This window comes from Strongylocentrotus purpuratus, unplaced genomic scaffold, assembly GCF_000002235.5.
Source record: "Strongylocentrotus purpuratus isolate Spur 01 unplaced genomic scaffold, Spur_5.0 spur5_scaffold_18, whole genome shotgun sequence".
NCBI lineage: Eukaryota > Metazoa > Echinodermata > Echinoidea > Camarodonta > Strongylocentrotidae > Strongylocentrotus > Strongylocentrotus purpuratus.
In genome coordinates this window covers 25353211-25370802 of record NW_022145603.1, presented here as the reverse complement: position 1 = coordinate 25370802, position 17592 = coordinate 25353211, and the positions used below count along the sequence as shown (strand labels likewise).

Below are 17592 nucleotides of genomic sequence, written 5' to 3'. Positions count from 1 at the left end.
ACATGCTCTGCGAATGAGCTGTTGAGAACCTGACATAATGGCGTACTGAGTTCAATGGCAAACAACTTTACAACTTTTGCAGGGATTCCGTCAGGACCGCTTGATTTTCCGGACTGAACTTTAGCAAGCTCTTTAAAAACCTCCCAAGGTTGAACTTTGAGTGGTTGCTTGCAAGGTTGGTACGACGGAAGTTGTGCCACATTAAGAGGGGCGATGTCACTCGCGACTTTCGCGAATTTGGTGTTGATAGCATTTGCAATAGAATGTGACTGGGTCTGATCGATTCCAGGAACCAATATGACTTGGTCAGTTCGTGATGATGACGTCATCACCTTGATGTTCTGGTACCACGACGCCGGATCATCGCGTTTGAGGCGTAGTACACGGTCACGATAGAATTGCCTCTTTGCGAGATTGATGCTACGGATAATCTTGTTTCTACTCTGTTTACGCTTGACATTCTCACCTTGATTGAAAAACTTCTGGCGATCTGCTATCTCCTTTTTTATCACAGAAGTGATCCAAGGTTTATCTTTATGGTGCATTTTTACGGTTTTAGTTGGAAAATGTCGGTCGACTGATAACTTTAGGGTAGAGTAGAAGGCATCACACTTTTCCGATGTGGACTTTGCCTCGGTGACCTCTGACCAGTTGTGATCAGTAATCCACCTGCCGAAACTTCGGGTGTCCGAGTCGCGAATCGGGCGAACAACGCGCTTTGTACTTGTGTTCGAATTGCGCGGAATATGCTGTTTCGGTGACCACAGGACTGCATTGTGGTCACTCATTCCAACAGGGGACATTATCTGTGGGCTGTTGTAATACTTGGCCAAGCTGGTTAGAATCTTGTCTAATATGGCGTTTTCTCTCGTTGGCTTGTCGACAACCTGTTTGAGACTGCAGTTTCGACTGATCTGTGCTGTATCGAGTTTGTTAAAATCGCCGAGCACAATAAATCCTGCAAAGGGATGTTTGGATTTGAGCTGATCAATGGTGTCTATCACGTGATCTATGAGCAAGGCATCAGAGGTGCTGTTTGGTGGTGAGTATACCGCTGCGACATACAGTCCCGAGACCTGACGTGGCAATCTCTTTGGCCTTAGGTGCAACCATAATATCTCCATTGCATCTGGAACTATGACATGCCGTACCGGTGTGGGATTGAGATCATCTTTAGCATAAACAAGAACACCACCACCCCTGCGGCCATCGCGACACTTGGAGAACTGAGTATAGCCCTCAAACGAGTAGCAATCAACATTGTCATTTGTCAGCCAGGATTCTGTGACAGCACAAACATCAACATTCAATTCGCGCATGATAATTTCTAGCTCATCCTGCTTCTTGTTAATCGATCTAAGATTCGCCAGGTAAAATACCGGAAAATTGTACGATTGACTAGGTATATAGTTACCATTGGTGGTAGCACTCCGAGGAATTTGAACAAGGTTGTTATGATTGACAGTTTCACATGGGGTTGGTCGATTGAATCGTTGCGATATTTGGACACTGATTTGGCGGTTTTTCCGAGTACCTGCACGGCATCCTCTGTATCTTAGGATACCAGCGTCCTTAGCAACGGAGAGAACGCTGGAGTGTGGTGTCGCTCGAGTGTTACGTAACCTGTACAGTTGGTTGAGCGAGTACTTGATTCTTGGTAGCGAACTCATTGTGTTCGTTCTATTCACGTTTCGGTCAAGCATGTATACTCGATCTTTTGTGAAGTGACCTTGTAACTCGGTCAATGTCACAGGTGAAAGCGGTGCTACAAAATGGTGGTAAGGGGTCAGAGTTTGTGTGCGGTATCTGACTGCAGGTGTATACAGATGTAGTGCGTGTAGGCATAGAAGCCCAAATAGCGCACTGTTTAGAAAAACAATAAACTGACGGACATCCATGACTCAATTGTTCAAATAGTTCACACAATCATGATTACTGAAACCAAAGGCACTCACATTACACAGTCATATAAAATCAAAACTCACGAAATCATGCAAATAACGGAGAAAATCAGAGCACAACTATGTCTGTTTGGCGGCCAAAAAGCGCCCTCTATCGATATTTTATCATTAAAACATACTTCTTGATATCAAGAATTAAATTCTTGATATCACGAAATCGAATTCTTGATATCAAGAATTACCATTGCTTTACAAGATAGAATTATTTCTTGATATCAAGAATTGATTTCTTTATATAAATTAATAATAAAACGGCTTGCCATAAAATCGCGACAGGTCGCCACAACTCGAGATTTCAACTTGGCTTAGTAGGAGCCCTGCTTTAAGGCTCTTAGCATTACCGGAGCTCTTACCTCACACACTGATTATACTTGCATGCATTTTGATATACGTAATATATAGGGAAAGCGATTTATCCAAAGATATATTTGGAAATAACGTAGGAAAAAAAAATTGAAAATAAATATTCTTTTCGCGTTATTCCAAAATGAAAGAGCTCTAGCAAATGAGGTTTCCAATGGTAATAATTTGCTGCTATTACTTCTTTATATTGATTTTGAAATAATAATTACTATTATAATGATTATCATTATTATAGTCACTGTTATAGGATTTCCCGGCCAAATTCGCGTGTTTGTCATTCGAATTCATTTACTTTGCATTTAAGTTAGCGCAGATCGGCTTTGCCATGCCAGTTATCATTCGATTTTCCAGTTTTTGTATTTAATTTAGGATTTTGGTCGAAGGGTTTCATAGATCTGTCATTCAATTTAGAAACTGCCCAACTAGCATTCAAATTAATATTCACTTGTCGAAGCGTAATTTTTATCATTCAAATTAACACCTGTCATTCGTATTCGTAATATTTTTATTCAAGTTAGGAATGTTAGGGGGAAGAATTGCAACAAACTTTTACAGTTTTTAAATGATGCAGTTAAAATGCATGATTTGCCATTGGGGTCTAAGCTGTTATTCCATTTATTTATTTTCAGGACAATGCATATGGGTGTAGTCAGACATGAAGTAAAGAAGGGGCGAAATCAAGGGATATGGCATTTCTGCACGGACATGTTGAAGAAAGGTGGGGGTACCCTCAATCGCCCCTTTTTACTACAGACTTGGAATTTTACAAAAATAATTCACATCGTCTCTTATACCCAGCACACCCATCTGTTTTTCTTAAAGAGATATATAGTTTACTTGCCCGCCAGCAGATCGATGGCTAAAGACATGGCTAAATAATGAATCATGTTCAAACTGTTGACTCTAGTCCCTACCCCAGTCACAATATTGTACCCTTCTTCCATAATGAAATTATGATAAATTTATGATGAAACATAAGACAAACAACTTCCTTGCATGAACATTTACAAATATACTGAGACCATCAGGTCCGTAGATGCAAGTCGTTTTTTTCTTCTTAACAATCAAACTTAAATACCGATGAATATCAGATAAATCTAATAAGTATAAGTGTATAAATGCAAGAAAATAAAATATGATGAAATACACATGAAAAAACAATCTTGAAAGAAAAGGAATGAGCTATAAAAAGCGTGTAATAAACGAGAAATGTATATTGACCATCAATTGAAGTGCACAAAGTGTTAATTTGAATGCTACAAATGAATTAGAATGCTAAAAGTACACCGTCGCGTTGCCAGAAAATCGTGTTGCGCCAAATCGAATGACCAAATAGCGAAAGAAGCACATTGTTCATTAATTTGAATGAAACATACGTAGATACTAACGAAAATTTCATAGATTTAAAAACTAGAAATGGAAATACCTGACTGAGATATACCTGACTGCACTAAAACCGTCGAATTTGAACGCAAGACAAATTAATTTGTATGACAAACTCGCGAATTTGGCCGGGAAATCCTATATTATTATTACTAGTAGCATCGTTGTTGTTATCAACATTATTAATCGTATTCGAACTGCACTAGACTTATGCTATGTTATATGGGTACCCGATAGGATGCGACCGTCATTGTTGGTCAAACAATTTTTGAGCGTCAAGTAAAGCCTGGCTAGAAAGCTCCCAAGGAAGTGGAGATCGTGTACACAGTGTGTGCAGGCGAGTATTGAATCCGATGACCTAGGTAATAGTATATCTTCAAAGAGCGTAGAGACATTGTAGATGTATTGAGCGCTATATAAAAGCGGATATTATTATTATCATCATTATACCATTAAGATATATACTCTTGCCGTTTTAATGAGAAGCTCCATTAATGTCTCTATTTTTCCATTTATCAGGATGTCACGAGGTTATCCCCCTTAAATATCCAGGTGAGAAATGTCAAAAGTCCTTACATCTATATATATATATATATATATAAATTATTCAAAATATAACTTTCATTTCTTCCTAAAGTCCTATAAGACTCTTAATATTACTACTTGGTTGTTGTATAAGCAAGGACACATTACGAGGAAAGATCACCCTTTTCATTCTAGGGTGTGATGCATAAACTGTTTAGGATGTGCTTAACAAATAACAGCTAAATGTCAAACGGAAAGCTACACGTTCCTGAAAATCTTAGCATATTTAAAAAGCTAAAATATAACATTCTGGATGAATAATGGTGAAAGTAGTAAAGGAATACTTAACTGTATGTCCAGGGGGTGTTTCACAAAGATCCTAAGTTGAACTTATCTCAAAGTTGGACTTCACAATTATGGAATGCCGTTAGCATCTATGAAAATATTTTGTACATGTTATTTTTAAAGGCATAAAATGTTGATTCGAATCATTAATGTTTTTGAATTAATAAAAAATCTAAAATACTTGATGTTTCGCTTTTGAATATAATTTTGTAAAGGCTACAAATGGCTCTCCGTACATTTTAAAAGTCCAATTTAGAGTTAAGTTCGACAAAGGAATTTTGTAAAACACCCGTGGTATATTTGTAACGCAACGTGCACTGGCTTTGACTCTTGATCCCCCAGACCACTGTATGCTGCCTCTGGGAATGGAAGGTAAATGGATTGAGGACAATCAGATTAGGGTTAGCAGCGAGATAGACATGGATCATGGTGCCAGCCACGCCAGACTACACGGTCCTTCAGCTTGGGTTCCTAATACTAACGATCCCCAACCAGCAATAACGGTAAGTTTATTTTAATACGTTTTGTTATGCATAACTCATGGGTTGTAGTGCCCTAGTGGGCTAATTGCTGTTCTTCCAATGGGTCCAAAGTAATAAGTAGTAAGTAATATTTAATAACAATCCAATTCAGACCACTCTATGATGTCTATCCGGGCGCTTTGCCAAAGGAAAGCTTAAAATTGTGCCTTCAATAACACTAAACGTTATTAATTATAGCCATTTATAATATAATATATGTCTTAGAAGATTTATGGAATCAACTGTCGGAATTCACAACCTATCCGGACACAAAACGTCGTGGTATGCGACAACCAATATTTTGAAAAGTTACATTAAGTTACCTTATCAATACAATTCGTTCATTATGCACTGGATAACTGGACAGAGAAAATAAAAATCGAACTTTCCAAAACATTGACTTTAGATTCGATCTATCTTTGAATTTATTTATATATTTCAGTCTTCTTTATACAGGATTGCCTTTCAATATCGAGTATTGATCTTCCAAGGGCCATATCTGAATAATAACGCATACAAATGTTACATACAAAACATGAGTTTAATAACAGAATCCCCTTTTTTAAGAAGGCAAATGTATATATACAAGTAAGAACAAAAACAGTAACATCATAGTTCCTTAAACCATGTTCACAAAATATGACAATGCAATTTAATACCTATAACAGCAATAAAATCACGTCGGTGGTCGTATTTCTTATTTCAGATAACTTTTTTCGGTAGAACTATCGTAACTGGAGTGGTCTTACAAACAGGAAGCCACAAAGATCACAGTATCAACCTGGTTCACAACTTCACGATCGACTTCGATCCACGTCCTGAATACGCTGCCGACCCTCAAATACCGTACATGGGTGTGGACAGTTCCCCTAAGGCAAGTAACTAAGTACACGTAGAAAAAACAGCGTCCTGAAGACTTTAGCAGTTCTCAAATTGCCATTCCTTTAGAAAATAAGTAACCCTCAAATAGAATGCATTGGTTAGGAGAATTTACCAACAAAGTTGGTACAGAAGCACTTTCTTTTCATTAATTCAGAATTCACTCCCTCAATATTTTAGCAATCCTCAAATAACTGTCCCGCAAAATAATTTTATTTTGAGTGTCCGTAATATAATGAAATTTCCGTTATAATAATTTGCCACAATTACTGCAATACACATGTAGGTTGTTATATAAATACCAATATAAATATAAGCAGCATAGATTTACATGACGAAAATTATCTATTCGTAAGTAACTTAAATGCCTTACGACATAACACCCTCAATACTCTTCTAATCTTCAAATCTTGTAGATGGACCTTAGTCTTTAAAATGTTCCAATAATATGGATTAGGAACATACCTCCCTCCCCCCCCCCCCACAAAGTACCTAAACACTTCCAATACCCAAGAAGTCAGTATAATATACCAAGTTCAGTTAGGTTAAGTGATAAACTTGTTATAACGATTCTGTTTACTAATTATTTTCTTAGGTTTTACCAGGGATCTTTTACAGTGAGTGCCCTCAACCCGTTTTCCTTGATCCACCTGTTTGGACGTTTGGCCTTCGAATCAAACCTGTTTCGGATTCAAACGACCCATTTAGTCTCAGGCTCGAAATCCTAGGATGTCAAGATAATGGTTAGTTTATGATGGTATCATGCGAGTTATATCATAATGATAGAGGCTTAGGGTTAGGGGACCTGGGATCTAGCATTCATTTCTACATTTGCCTTGCTTAAATTCATTTATGATTGAGCATTTCCCTTGAACCACTACCTGGTTATTTTAACTGGCATATTTTGTTAAAATATTATTTTTAAGAATTGACACTTTGGATACGGTATATAAAAAACAAATATTGACTGCTTATTTTTTTTGTTCGTAATAAAATAAAAATAAAACCATTATTCCCGTTGATATCGGGACTGCACCGGGCCCCTTGAATTCGTCTCGGGGCACAGTTCAGTTTCGAGCTCACCTTCGGAAAAAAGTAAAGAGAAGATTAATTTTCTCGTATTGCTCTTCTGTATTTCATGTAGAGAGGGAGTTTAATTTATGTGTAGGGATTTTTCTGGGGTGGGGTCCGAGATACTTGTAAATGAGTAATTGTCCTAAGGAACGTCGTTTAATAGGGTAAGCTGTCCGTGAAATTTGTCCATGGTTAATTGCTTCAGAGGGTAGTTTACCAGAGGTAAACCAGAGGTAAATGTCTGTGACAATAGTTCCAATGGTTGTCCATATAAAATATACTAATAGCACAGAGGAATTGGGGTATACTATGAACATGATGAGATGTCGCAATCTTCGATATGTCTCACAAGAAATTGTCTAAATGTTGCTGGAAATCTATTGCATTGTAATTTGGGTATGGGATTACACATTCATGTGGCGTGGAAGGTTGTTTATACTTTTCAGCTTTTTCATTGATATACATCGAAAAATGCTCCCCTTTTAACGGCTATTCCTTCTGTGGGATTCTTCCCAACTGACACAAAAGGGTTGAGGAAGTATACAAATTACTTTTCAGCCTTACAGGAAACTTATCGTTCTAAAACTGTTAACCAATTCAAAGCTTGTCTTAAGACACATTTATTCAAAGTTGTTTTTGATGATTAACTTACTCTATATATTTCATATTTATTGTAATTTGTAGGTTTATCTGCACTTTTTGGTTTTGTTTAATATGTATTATGTTTATCATTGAATCTTGGTGGTTAAAGCACATAGAGACCTCGGTGGTAAGCGCTTTATAAGCACCGTTTTTATTTATTTATTTATGTAATAGTATGGCACAATGTTTGCTGTGTATTTTTTCGTAGATTGTGATAGCGAATTTGGAACCATGCGAGGGAGGGTGGAAGGTGTATCGGTCAAGGAATCAGATGATGGGGGAACATCTGGGTCAGTATTAGCTGCCCTAAGAGCATTTGATTATTACACCACCGGTTGGATTCCAAAGACACCGAATGGCTGGGTTCAGGTAAGTTATAATTGTTTATTTTGAGCATCGTTAATTAGAGTATAAAATTGATAGTCAGTTTTGTTTGAGGATTGCCGAAGGGTTTTGGGGGGATCGTACGTATCATCTCCTGATTTCGTCAAGATTGTTATTTATTCATTTATTTATTATACGAGTTCGTGTTGGTGCTCTATTTGGGTTTTACAGACGCGTATCTTTTTCTGTTTTGTTTGTTTTAGCTGACTGCTAGGACTGAGGTATACAGCTTACGAGACGTTTTTGACAAACTTAAAATCGATTGTTTTGGAATTAATAGAGTAATACCATATATGATAAATGTCCATAACATTTCTATTGTCATCCTATGGATATTCCCGACAGATATCAGTCAGTGAGCCTTTTCGAATGTCAGCCCTTATTCTTCGAAAGTGCATTGACCCCGGTACCCGGATAGACTCATTCCGACTCTGGTTTGGATCAAATAAGATGATAGAGGCTGGCGAACTTAACTTAACCCAGATTGTAAGTAATGAATACGTTTTTGAGAAAACGTTTTGGTCGCACCTCAACGATCACAATCGCAAAGATGTTTAAGTTATCAACTCGAGGGCTATTTAAATACTCAAGTTCATTACCTATAGTAATGATGTACAAATTACGTAAGATGTCATTGTGGTGCTCACATATTTTTTAAAAAAAAGCTGATGGGCAGGACTACTGAAAAAGACCTCGGCTTGTTATTTTTCTTCTAAAGTCTTTCGCAATCATGTTGTGTAATGTAAACTAACGATAATGATAAAAGTGGTGACAATTTCAGATTTTGATGACCAAAATGGTTGCTTCTGTAAAACAGTATGGGTACTACCTGTATTAACTAACGTCACATCTATCACACAAATAACAAATAAACTACGTTTTTTTACTTTGTATTCATAACACGTTTTTTGAATAACACTTTATAGCATCGTTTAAACCGTCAACTTTGTTTTCAAGTCTATTACAAATGATCCGAATCGTTTTTGATTGTTTGTTGTTTTTTTGTCTTCAGTTTTACGCCGAATACCACAACACAAGCATCTCACGGGTTAATTTTACAGTACCCTTTGAGCTGGTAGATTTAGCCCGCTTCTACCCCATGAGTACATCTACACACATCTGCCTCAGAATGGAGCTTATTGGATGTAACTTTTCAAGTAAGTATGATCCCTTGAACCTATCATAATCTCTACACATTAGACTGGGAGTAGTTTTTTTTGTGAAAGGAGGGTGGCAAAATTTTTCCTAAGATATTAATTGATTGGGGTAAGGGTCGTGTTGATTTACTTTTCCAGTATTATAATTCGTCAAACGTTCACGAACCCCCCCCCCCCCTCCTTCCCCTTACCCCCATATGACTGAATTTTAAAATATGGTACGGGCCCGTTTCGTTGAATTTGTGTTGTAAAACCTTTCAAGTAAGTATGATTTGTCAAACGTTCATGACCTTTAGTTATTTCAAGGGTGCATAAAGTATTTTATAAAAGGGAAGTGGCAAAATCTAGAAAGGGAAAACTTTAAAAGAGACACTTTAAGGGGTCAACATTTTCCGATGATGTACATAAGATGTTCGTGATTTGTTTTTAGAACAAAAAACGGGTTATTTGCCGCCGCCCCCCCCCCCCCCCAGGAAAGAAAGAGAAATCCGCTATTGGATATCTTTCATACAACATATAATAATGGTATAGCAGACAAGAGTCTTCACCCATTCCTAAAACTAGTTAACTTTTCTCTTGTACGTGGTAACATTAGTGACAAGGCCTTTGGAGATTGATAGGATATTGGAATTTGCTTCAGGGAACACAACAAATCGTTATTTTTCTTTTCGAATGATTAAAATGATTAAAAGATCATCCTGAAAACGGAAATTCAATTTCTTCGTCTAGGATGCAGCGAACGACTGGGTATGGAATCTAGGACTATAGACAGAAAACAACTAACGTGCAAAGGGTGCAATGAAACAACCATCGATCAAGCTCGGCTTCATCACTTCGACTCTACAGGTAGCCGCTTAAACCTAACCCCGCCCCGTTGTCTCTCATTGCGTATTGAACAGGGAGTGTATCCAACGCTCCAAGAATGAAATGTGGACTCGTTGAATTAGGGCCTTAGTTGAATACTTTTAGATGTTAGCTTTAATAAGTAGCATAAATTGCTATTTCTATTTCCCCCTGCAAGCATACTGCGACACTCAAGGATATTGGGCAAAACAAGGCCCTGGATTATCAACCGTGTAATCAATAACAGGTTACCATTCATGTTATAATTTACTGACTACATTGCATTTTATTTGGTAAGAGTAGTTTCGCTGTAAATCTTTATCACTAAATTGTTATTGCTAACAAATTTTATAAACATGATAAAACGGGGCCCCAAATTTGTTTCGCACCTATGTTACTCAATACCTACATACATCACACCACTAGCTATGTTCATTAGGTTATTCCAAAATTCTGAATGTCTGCTTCATAGGTTTCACTGGATGTGTACTCCCGACGACTAAGGACCATGATATCTGGTTCCAGTTTGCTTTTAAAGACGTCCAAGTTTTCCATGCTATCATGAGTCAAGGAGGTTTTGTTAACGGCGGGCCGACTTTCATTACCAGGTTCAAAGTGAAGTATAAACTGCTACACTCAGGGAAGTCACTGTGGAGAGAGTACAAAAATGGCATTGGAGAAACAATGGTAAAATCACATATATTAAAATAATAGGCAGTATGTATTGTACCGACATCGCTACCACTGCCGTATTTTCAATAGCGCTATCATTCGCTGAAGGTAAACATAGAGCGATTTCCGGTTCATGTATGCAAGCATCATCACGCATGCATTGTGGGACATCGCTGTTGACACATCGTGGCATTGCAAGCAGTAGAAGCCGGTATACGTAAATCTGAAATAGTGCCAGTAGAGTACCCTGCCTTTAAGTTGCGTTCACATATATCGGGCAAAATTAGCGTTGTGCGCTTTACATTTCTGTCACTTCTGAGACACAAATAAAGGCTCTTTCTTCTTTCTTCGCGGTTAACCGTCACTTAAATCTTGCGCATATTTCACTTTAATAGCTAAAGATACAGAAATATAAAACTTTACGTCATCTTATACAACCGCGGTTTACTGCTCAATACTGAACAAGGCTGAGGTGGCGTGTTTGACTATTATTTTCATCCCCATTTGCAATTCACATACAAGTTGTTTTTTTGTAATGCAGCGTCCAACCACGTCATATGCAAATGAGCATTTGTATTTAGTCATTATCATGTTTATGATCACATAAAGAAGTTTTTTCTCGCTTGTTTGACACGCCTTTCATTTTGTTAAACCATTTAGTGAGAAGAGTTTTTGTTTTCATTTTCATTTCATTTCATTTCTTTATTGTGTCCATTTAGGATAATTGTTTATATGCACATGAACAATCTTGCATCAAGATATGAACATAGGAACAACATTTAATTGACATTCATAGGGCCCTGTTTTAGTATACATTTGATATAATATACATGGTCATGATGAATATACAAAAATATACATTTAAATACTCTTTTTTCTTCTTCTTCTTCTTCTTCTTCTTCTTCTTCTTCTTCTTCTTCTCTCTTTCTTCTTACATACCCTCCATTTTGTTTAAATTCTTATATGCTCTAATCTGAAGTAGGTATTTCGTGTTAAAAATTATTTCTTGATATGGTATAACAGTAGGGGTGTGAATATTATTATTCATTATTTCATCAATTTTGTCTTCTTTCTATATTCATTTCTTTCTTGATATTTCATTTTTTGAAAAAAAATTAGTGAGTAAAGTTTTTGTTTGAATATTATTACTCATTATTTCATCAATTTTGTCTTCTTTTATTTCTTGATCTTTTATTTATCAAATAATCATACGCGGAAAAGAGAACAATAGTCAGTTTTCAATGAGGTTATACCATATACGATATTATTTGTATTACTTTTCCAGTACTTCGAGAATGTGCCTGACCCCTACACTGTATCGACACATCGTTTCGAGAGGGCGTTCTTCAGTCGGACTGTGCGAGTCTGTCCTGATTCCGATATGACAAAGCCGAGAGTTATACGACTTGAACTTGTGGGCTGCCGATTGGATGGTGAGTTAATAATGGTATTTATAGTGATAATGATAATCATAATAATAATATTAAAAAGAACAATAATAATGATAGTAATAATATAAAAAAAACAATCATCGTAATAATATCAATAATAATAACAATAGTAAATATAATAATTATAATTAAAAATCGATTATCGTAATAATTTCAATAATAATAACACTAATATCTATAAAGATTATAAAAACCAAAATAATAAAATAAATTCATCATAAACAAAAAAGATAAACGATGTTTGTTATTGTACATCAACATTAGGGTAATGCGTGCTAAACCGACCGTGATAAAACGGTATGTTTGCCTTTTTTCTGTCTTCCAGTTGTACCACTTAATTTATATTTAATTATTTATATAGTTCATGACAAGCCTTTGATAGGCCTTTGGCCTTCGTTTGTCCCCCCATATTTTGATACTTCTGTTCTGTTGTGTTATTTCTTGGAATCGACTTTGTATTGTAAATGTTTGTTGTTGTGATTTCTATCAAAATGTGAAAATAAAATGATTTAAATCGAATAATTAAGTTAGTGGCTCATTACATAATCCGAACTTTATTTCGATACGATATACATGTTAAATACTGAGAATGCCCTTCAGTTCACTTTTTGAACATCGTGTGAAAATAAGATATTTTCTCCATGATTTCTGCAGGCGTGATTCCAGAGTATTTTTTTCACTTGTTTGAGGGGGCATTAGTCCCCTCTAGAATCTAACAAATCTAGCTACATCAATCATGTTAATTGCATTATTTTCTTATAAGACGCCGATAAAGTATGTGGCGACAGAGAGTTTCTACACCAAGGTTTCTGTTATGGTGTAGTGGACGAAGAAAGCCCTTCAGCATGCGACCAGATCTTTATTCCTGGCAGTCACCCTGCCGACATCAAAACCTCATCAATTCAGGTGAGATGAGAGTCATGTGATGTGTGGGTGCACTCAAGAGTGTAAGTGTGCGTGTGTATGTGTGTGTGTGTGTGAGAGAGAGAGAGAGAGAGAGAGAGAGCCATCCCCGTATTTTACAACAGATCCCTCGATAAATAATATGGAGACATGGTATTTCTGCATGAAGGTTTCTGTGAACAAATCCCGGGAACAAATCTTTCCCGCTGGAAATCCTCCCGCTAACATCAAGTCTTATTCAATTTCTGAGCTACATATTTTTCTATTTATTGATTTCTAAGCATACTTTGTTCATGTTATATTGTAAAACAGCATCTGAGGAACTTACACTTCAACAAGCTCTGCTTCAAGTTAGTTCCTCTTTTCTCGTGCTTTTTCTATAATTTTTGTCGTTTCATTGCACACTTTTTGTGAAATGATTATTCTTGTATTATGTTTTGCATGAGAAATAAAATCATTTGAATCATATGAGGGGCGTCACTAAGAAAGTGTGTGTGTGTGTGTGTGTGTGTGTGCGTGTTTTTTTTTTTCATGAGTGTGTTGATGAGACGCCACTTCCATATAAAGGTGGCTCCTAATTTAAGTCTTAAACAATTTGTATCACCATTCAAGTTGATATCCCACGAGGTACCTGAAAATACCAAACCATTTCTTCTTTTTTAGCCTCCTTACTAGGGATTCGTAAAGTAAAATTGGTTACTTAAGATATAGCATTATTAATAATATTGCAATCGTGATTATTTCATATCTTGTTCTTTCTTTAGGGTTTCATAACAAGTAAGAGTGAAACACTGCTTCATGACAAAGATGACCGTTTTGTGATTGGACTTGATGTGAGTATTCAACCATAGTATCTCATATTTGTCCGTTCAGAGGCAGAAGGAAATTAACTTAATATATCATCTACCACATAGTTAACGGGTTATCGCCGTTCGATCTACACCCAGTCCGTCTACTTTTCACACGTTCTAATAATTATTTCGTCTACAGATCATTTGGTCTAATTATTAAGTCTACTACCCATTTTGGTCTATTGCTTATTTAGTCTTATTTCCTATCGGCCTAATTACCAGCTTGTGCAATACACATATAGTTTATTGTCCTATGGTCTATTAATAATTTAATCATAAATGATGATAATCCTCACATGACGTTAAGACCGTGTGGAAGTTAGACGAAATGAGTACAGGACTAATTGGGACTTAGACTATGAGCAATAGACCAAATGGGTACAGGACTAATTGGAGATGGAGAAAAATTGGGATATGCACCGTGACATAGGAATAATAATTTGAATGGCACTTAGAAGTTTAAGAGGTAACCTGCTTATCATGATTGATAGCAATTCAAGGCATATCTGCAATCGCATACTTTGTTTTCACCCGTTTTGATAACAGAGGGAAATAGGAGGAGAGTTCAAATGGACCGACGGAACACCTTTAGACTATTCACAATTGGCTCTAAATGGTTCCGTTGATGAACTACCAAATGGCCGAGTATGTGTGTACATGGATGCCTATGCCTGCTTCGATTGGAAGACATATGACTGCATGCCACAAAAGAGAGCCATCATTTGTCAATACGGTATGTATTGTGTCTGCTACATTGGCTCCGAGTCCAATCACGCATAATTTCCAAACTACCGTTACTGACTTACCACTGTCTTAATTCAATGATCCCGGAATATCTTAAAGCCCCACTATATTACTTGTAGCTCTTTGGAAGCGCGTAGAGATGTTATTTCATAACGTATTATGCGCTATTCAAGAACTGAACTATTAATTTTATTATTATTATAGAAAACAATGCCAAATCGGTGACCATTGGTCCCCCATGATCCTCTTTTCCTTATGTTAATTGAGAGCTGAATTGGTGAGATAGCCGCGTGTCAGTGAACACCCTGGGTGGTCTAATCCCTCCTTGTCAAACTAGTACAGACGGCCTTTAAAGCCTTACTTTACTAGAAGCACTACCTCGAAATTCCCTGTAGCGCCATCTCAGGTCAGCTATAGCAGTATGGTCCCATAACTCGCTGCTTATCTAGCTGTGCTGTTGGTTCTCGCATCCAGTCCTCTGTCTGCGCAGTGGAAATTAGGTTAGTTACGCACTATTGGCGGGTTGACTATGGGATGAATTCGGGCGAGAAGCATAACGCTAGGGCAGATCGTGTATCAATTTGGTATCGCTTTTATAGTCCGTAATTTTTGTATTAGTCTAAACGCTGCACTCTTGGGCCCTCCAGAGCCTAAAAGTGTGTTGCTGTATTTGCTATACCTTTTTTCTTCAGTTTTAAAGTTTTCTGGGAGGGACGTGTCCCCCGTCCCCCCTCCCCCCCCCCCCCCCCCCCCCCCCCCCCCCCAAAGATCGCCGCCCATGATATGCGGCATAAAAGTACTGTATTATTATTATTATCATTATTGTCAAAATTCGTTGTCAGCATTATTTTTAATATTATTACTATTATTATTGTTATTAATATTCGTATCATTATCTTCCCATTTAACCTAGACATAAATGAATGCCTAGGTACTCATCATGGATGTACCTACGAGTGTAGCAACACACCAGGAAGCTACTATTGTGTTTGTCAGTCTAGATTTAGGAGAGACACTGGAAATAACTGCATAGGTAATTGTCATATAAATCTTTAAAACTGTTCATGTTATTGTTGTTCCTGTTTGTGTGGTTTTTTTTTTTTTGTAAGCGCGTGTTTTCATACACGTCTGTAATGAAATCGATGACCTTAATATACATTAGTAAATACAGGTTTGAAGGCACTTACATTTGTAGGAATATTACATCCCGAAGATTTGAAAAATGACTGCATAACCATAACGGAGGGCCTAATTTTCCGTGCAAATGTAGCACCTAAAAAAATGTACCCTTATGAGAACGGCATCAAATTTTGAATAATTTACAGGGTTTTCAAACTGAGGACGTCCTCGTTGTTTACACTGGTCGTGAAGGTGAAGGTAGAGTTCTTTATACGAGTGTCCCTGGTTTGTGACAGTACATGTGTACGTGTATCGTCGTTTGCGTGTGTTATGTGGGCGTGCGTGCCGGTGTGAAGCAGAAATACAGTATACTTATAATTCAAATAAAACATAGGATTCTGTTAGTTGGGAATACTGTATTCAAACTAATTGCAAAGAAACATACTTCTTTCCTTGGTTATACAAATATGATTTACCTATCTCATGAATTGTATGTTCTCTTCAAATTTATATTTTCTGTAAGCGCTTTGGTACTCTTTGTTTTAGCGCTCCAAAATAATACATTATATTTAACGTAAAGAATGTTATCAAAATTAAAGTTATTTACATTCAAAATGAAACACCTTTGAAATATTTTGTCATCTCCGTCATCATAATATATATGCCGTATGACAAGCGGAACCGCTGTTTATTTGAGAGGAAACTCTTGCCTATGCACTAGTCAGGAAGTAATAGTGAATTGTTAACATGGACTTAAGCCAGCCAACTATGTAATGGTTAGAACAAACGTTATTAATGTAAATTATTGTTATTACAAATATTATTAAAATATTTCGTTTTCACTACCTATCAAACAGATATCTGCAGTACGACAAGCGCAACCGCTATTCATTTGAGAGAAAACTATGGCCTATGCGTCAGTCCGTGGGTTGGTGAGAGGTTAACATGGGATAAAGCGAACCAAGAATGCCTTAATCAGAATAAACATCTTCTAGGAAACCAACTCACTGTCGGGTATAGTGCATTGGTAAGTAAGGGGCGATGGATCCAATAATATCTTAAGGGGCACAGTAAGCACAAAACAAGAGGGTTTAACATCTTACGATGGCAGATCCAGGGATTTTGAAAACGGGGATGGCACAATTTCAATAAATCTCTGGCAAGCTTAAAGTAGGGTTATCCGATCTTACAGGTGCAAACTTAGTCAAACAAAATTTCAAAAAAAAAACATAACAAACACAAAACAATTTTTAAACGAAATTGGGGGAAACATACAACTTTTTCGGGTAAGACAAGAACACACAGGAGAGATGGCAATAACTGCAGGATTGAGTCCCTACAACAACGATTTCATTGTCTTTATTAATTTCCATTCAAAGGCAGATCATGAAGCCGACCAAATTACCCAAGGTTTTAGTTGAAATTCTATTTAAATATGGATCTGTCTCTAAGAACCAAGTGGAAGAGCAATTTAAACAAATATCTTCAGATTATTGCTTAAAACTTGTTCAACATTTTAAAACGGTTCCCATGAAGAATTAGTTTAAGGATGTTTTCAGGTTAATTTCAACGCAAATTGAATTAAGAGCATCATATACATGTATTTAATCATATCACAAAATATTTAGAATAGAATTTCATGTGTGTCATCTGCATTTTTTCCTCATAGATTGCTCACTTACAATCAGCTAATTTATCAAGCTGGCCACTCATCTGGCTCAGGAACGAATCTCGAGGCCCTAGTCCACAATGCCACGTTGCCAATTTGACGACTG

At 36.8% G+C, this 17592-nt stretch overlaps 1 protein-coding gene across 1 annotated transcript; it reads left to right on the top strand.

Moving 5' to 3' along the window:
* Nucleotides 1–4996: 4996 nt before the first annotated feature.
* Nucleotides 4997–15754, top strand: LOC115925244 (coagulation factor VIII-like). Its single transcript, XM_030988874.1, has 12 exons — nucleotides 4997–5080; nucleotides 6573–6720; nucleotides 7902–8062; nucleotides 8423–8563; nucleotides 9090–9234; nucleotides 9964–10080; nucleotides 10550–10764; nucleotides 12035–12182; nucleotides 12964–13106; nucleotides 13868–13936; nucleotides 14501–14687; nucleotides 15612–15754. The coding sequence occupies exons 1-12, from the start codon at nucleotides 4997–4999 to the stop codon at nucleotides 15752–15754; spliced, it is 1701 nt and encodes a 566-aa protein (XP_030844734.1).
* Nucleotides 15755–17592: the final 1838 nt, after the last annotated feature.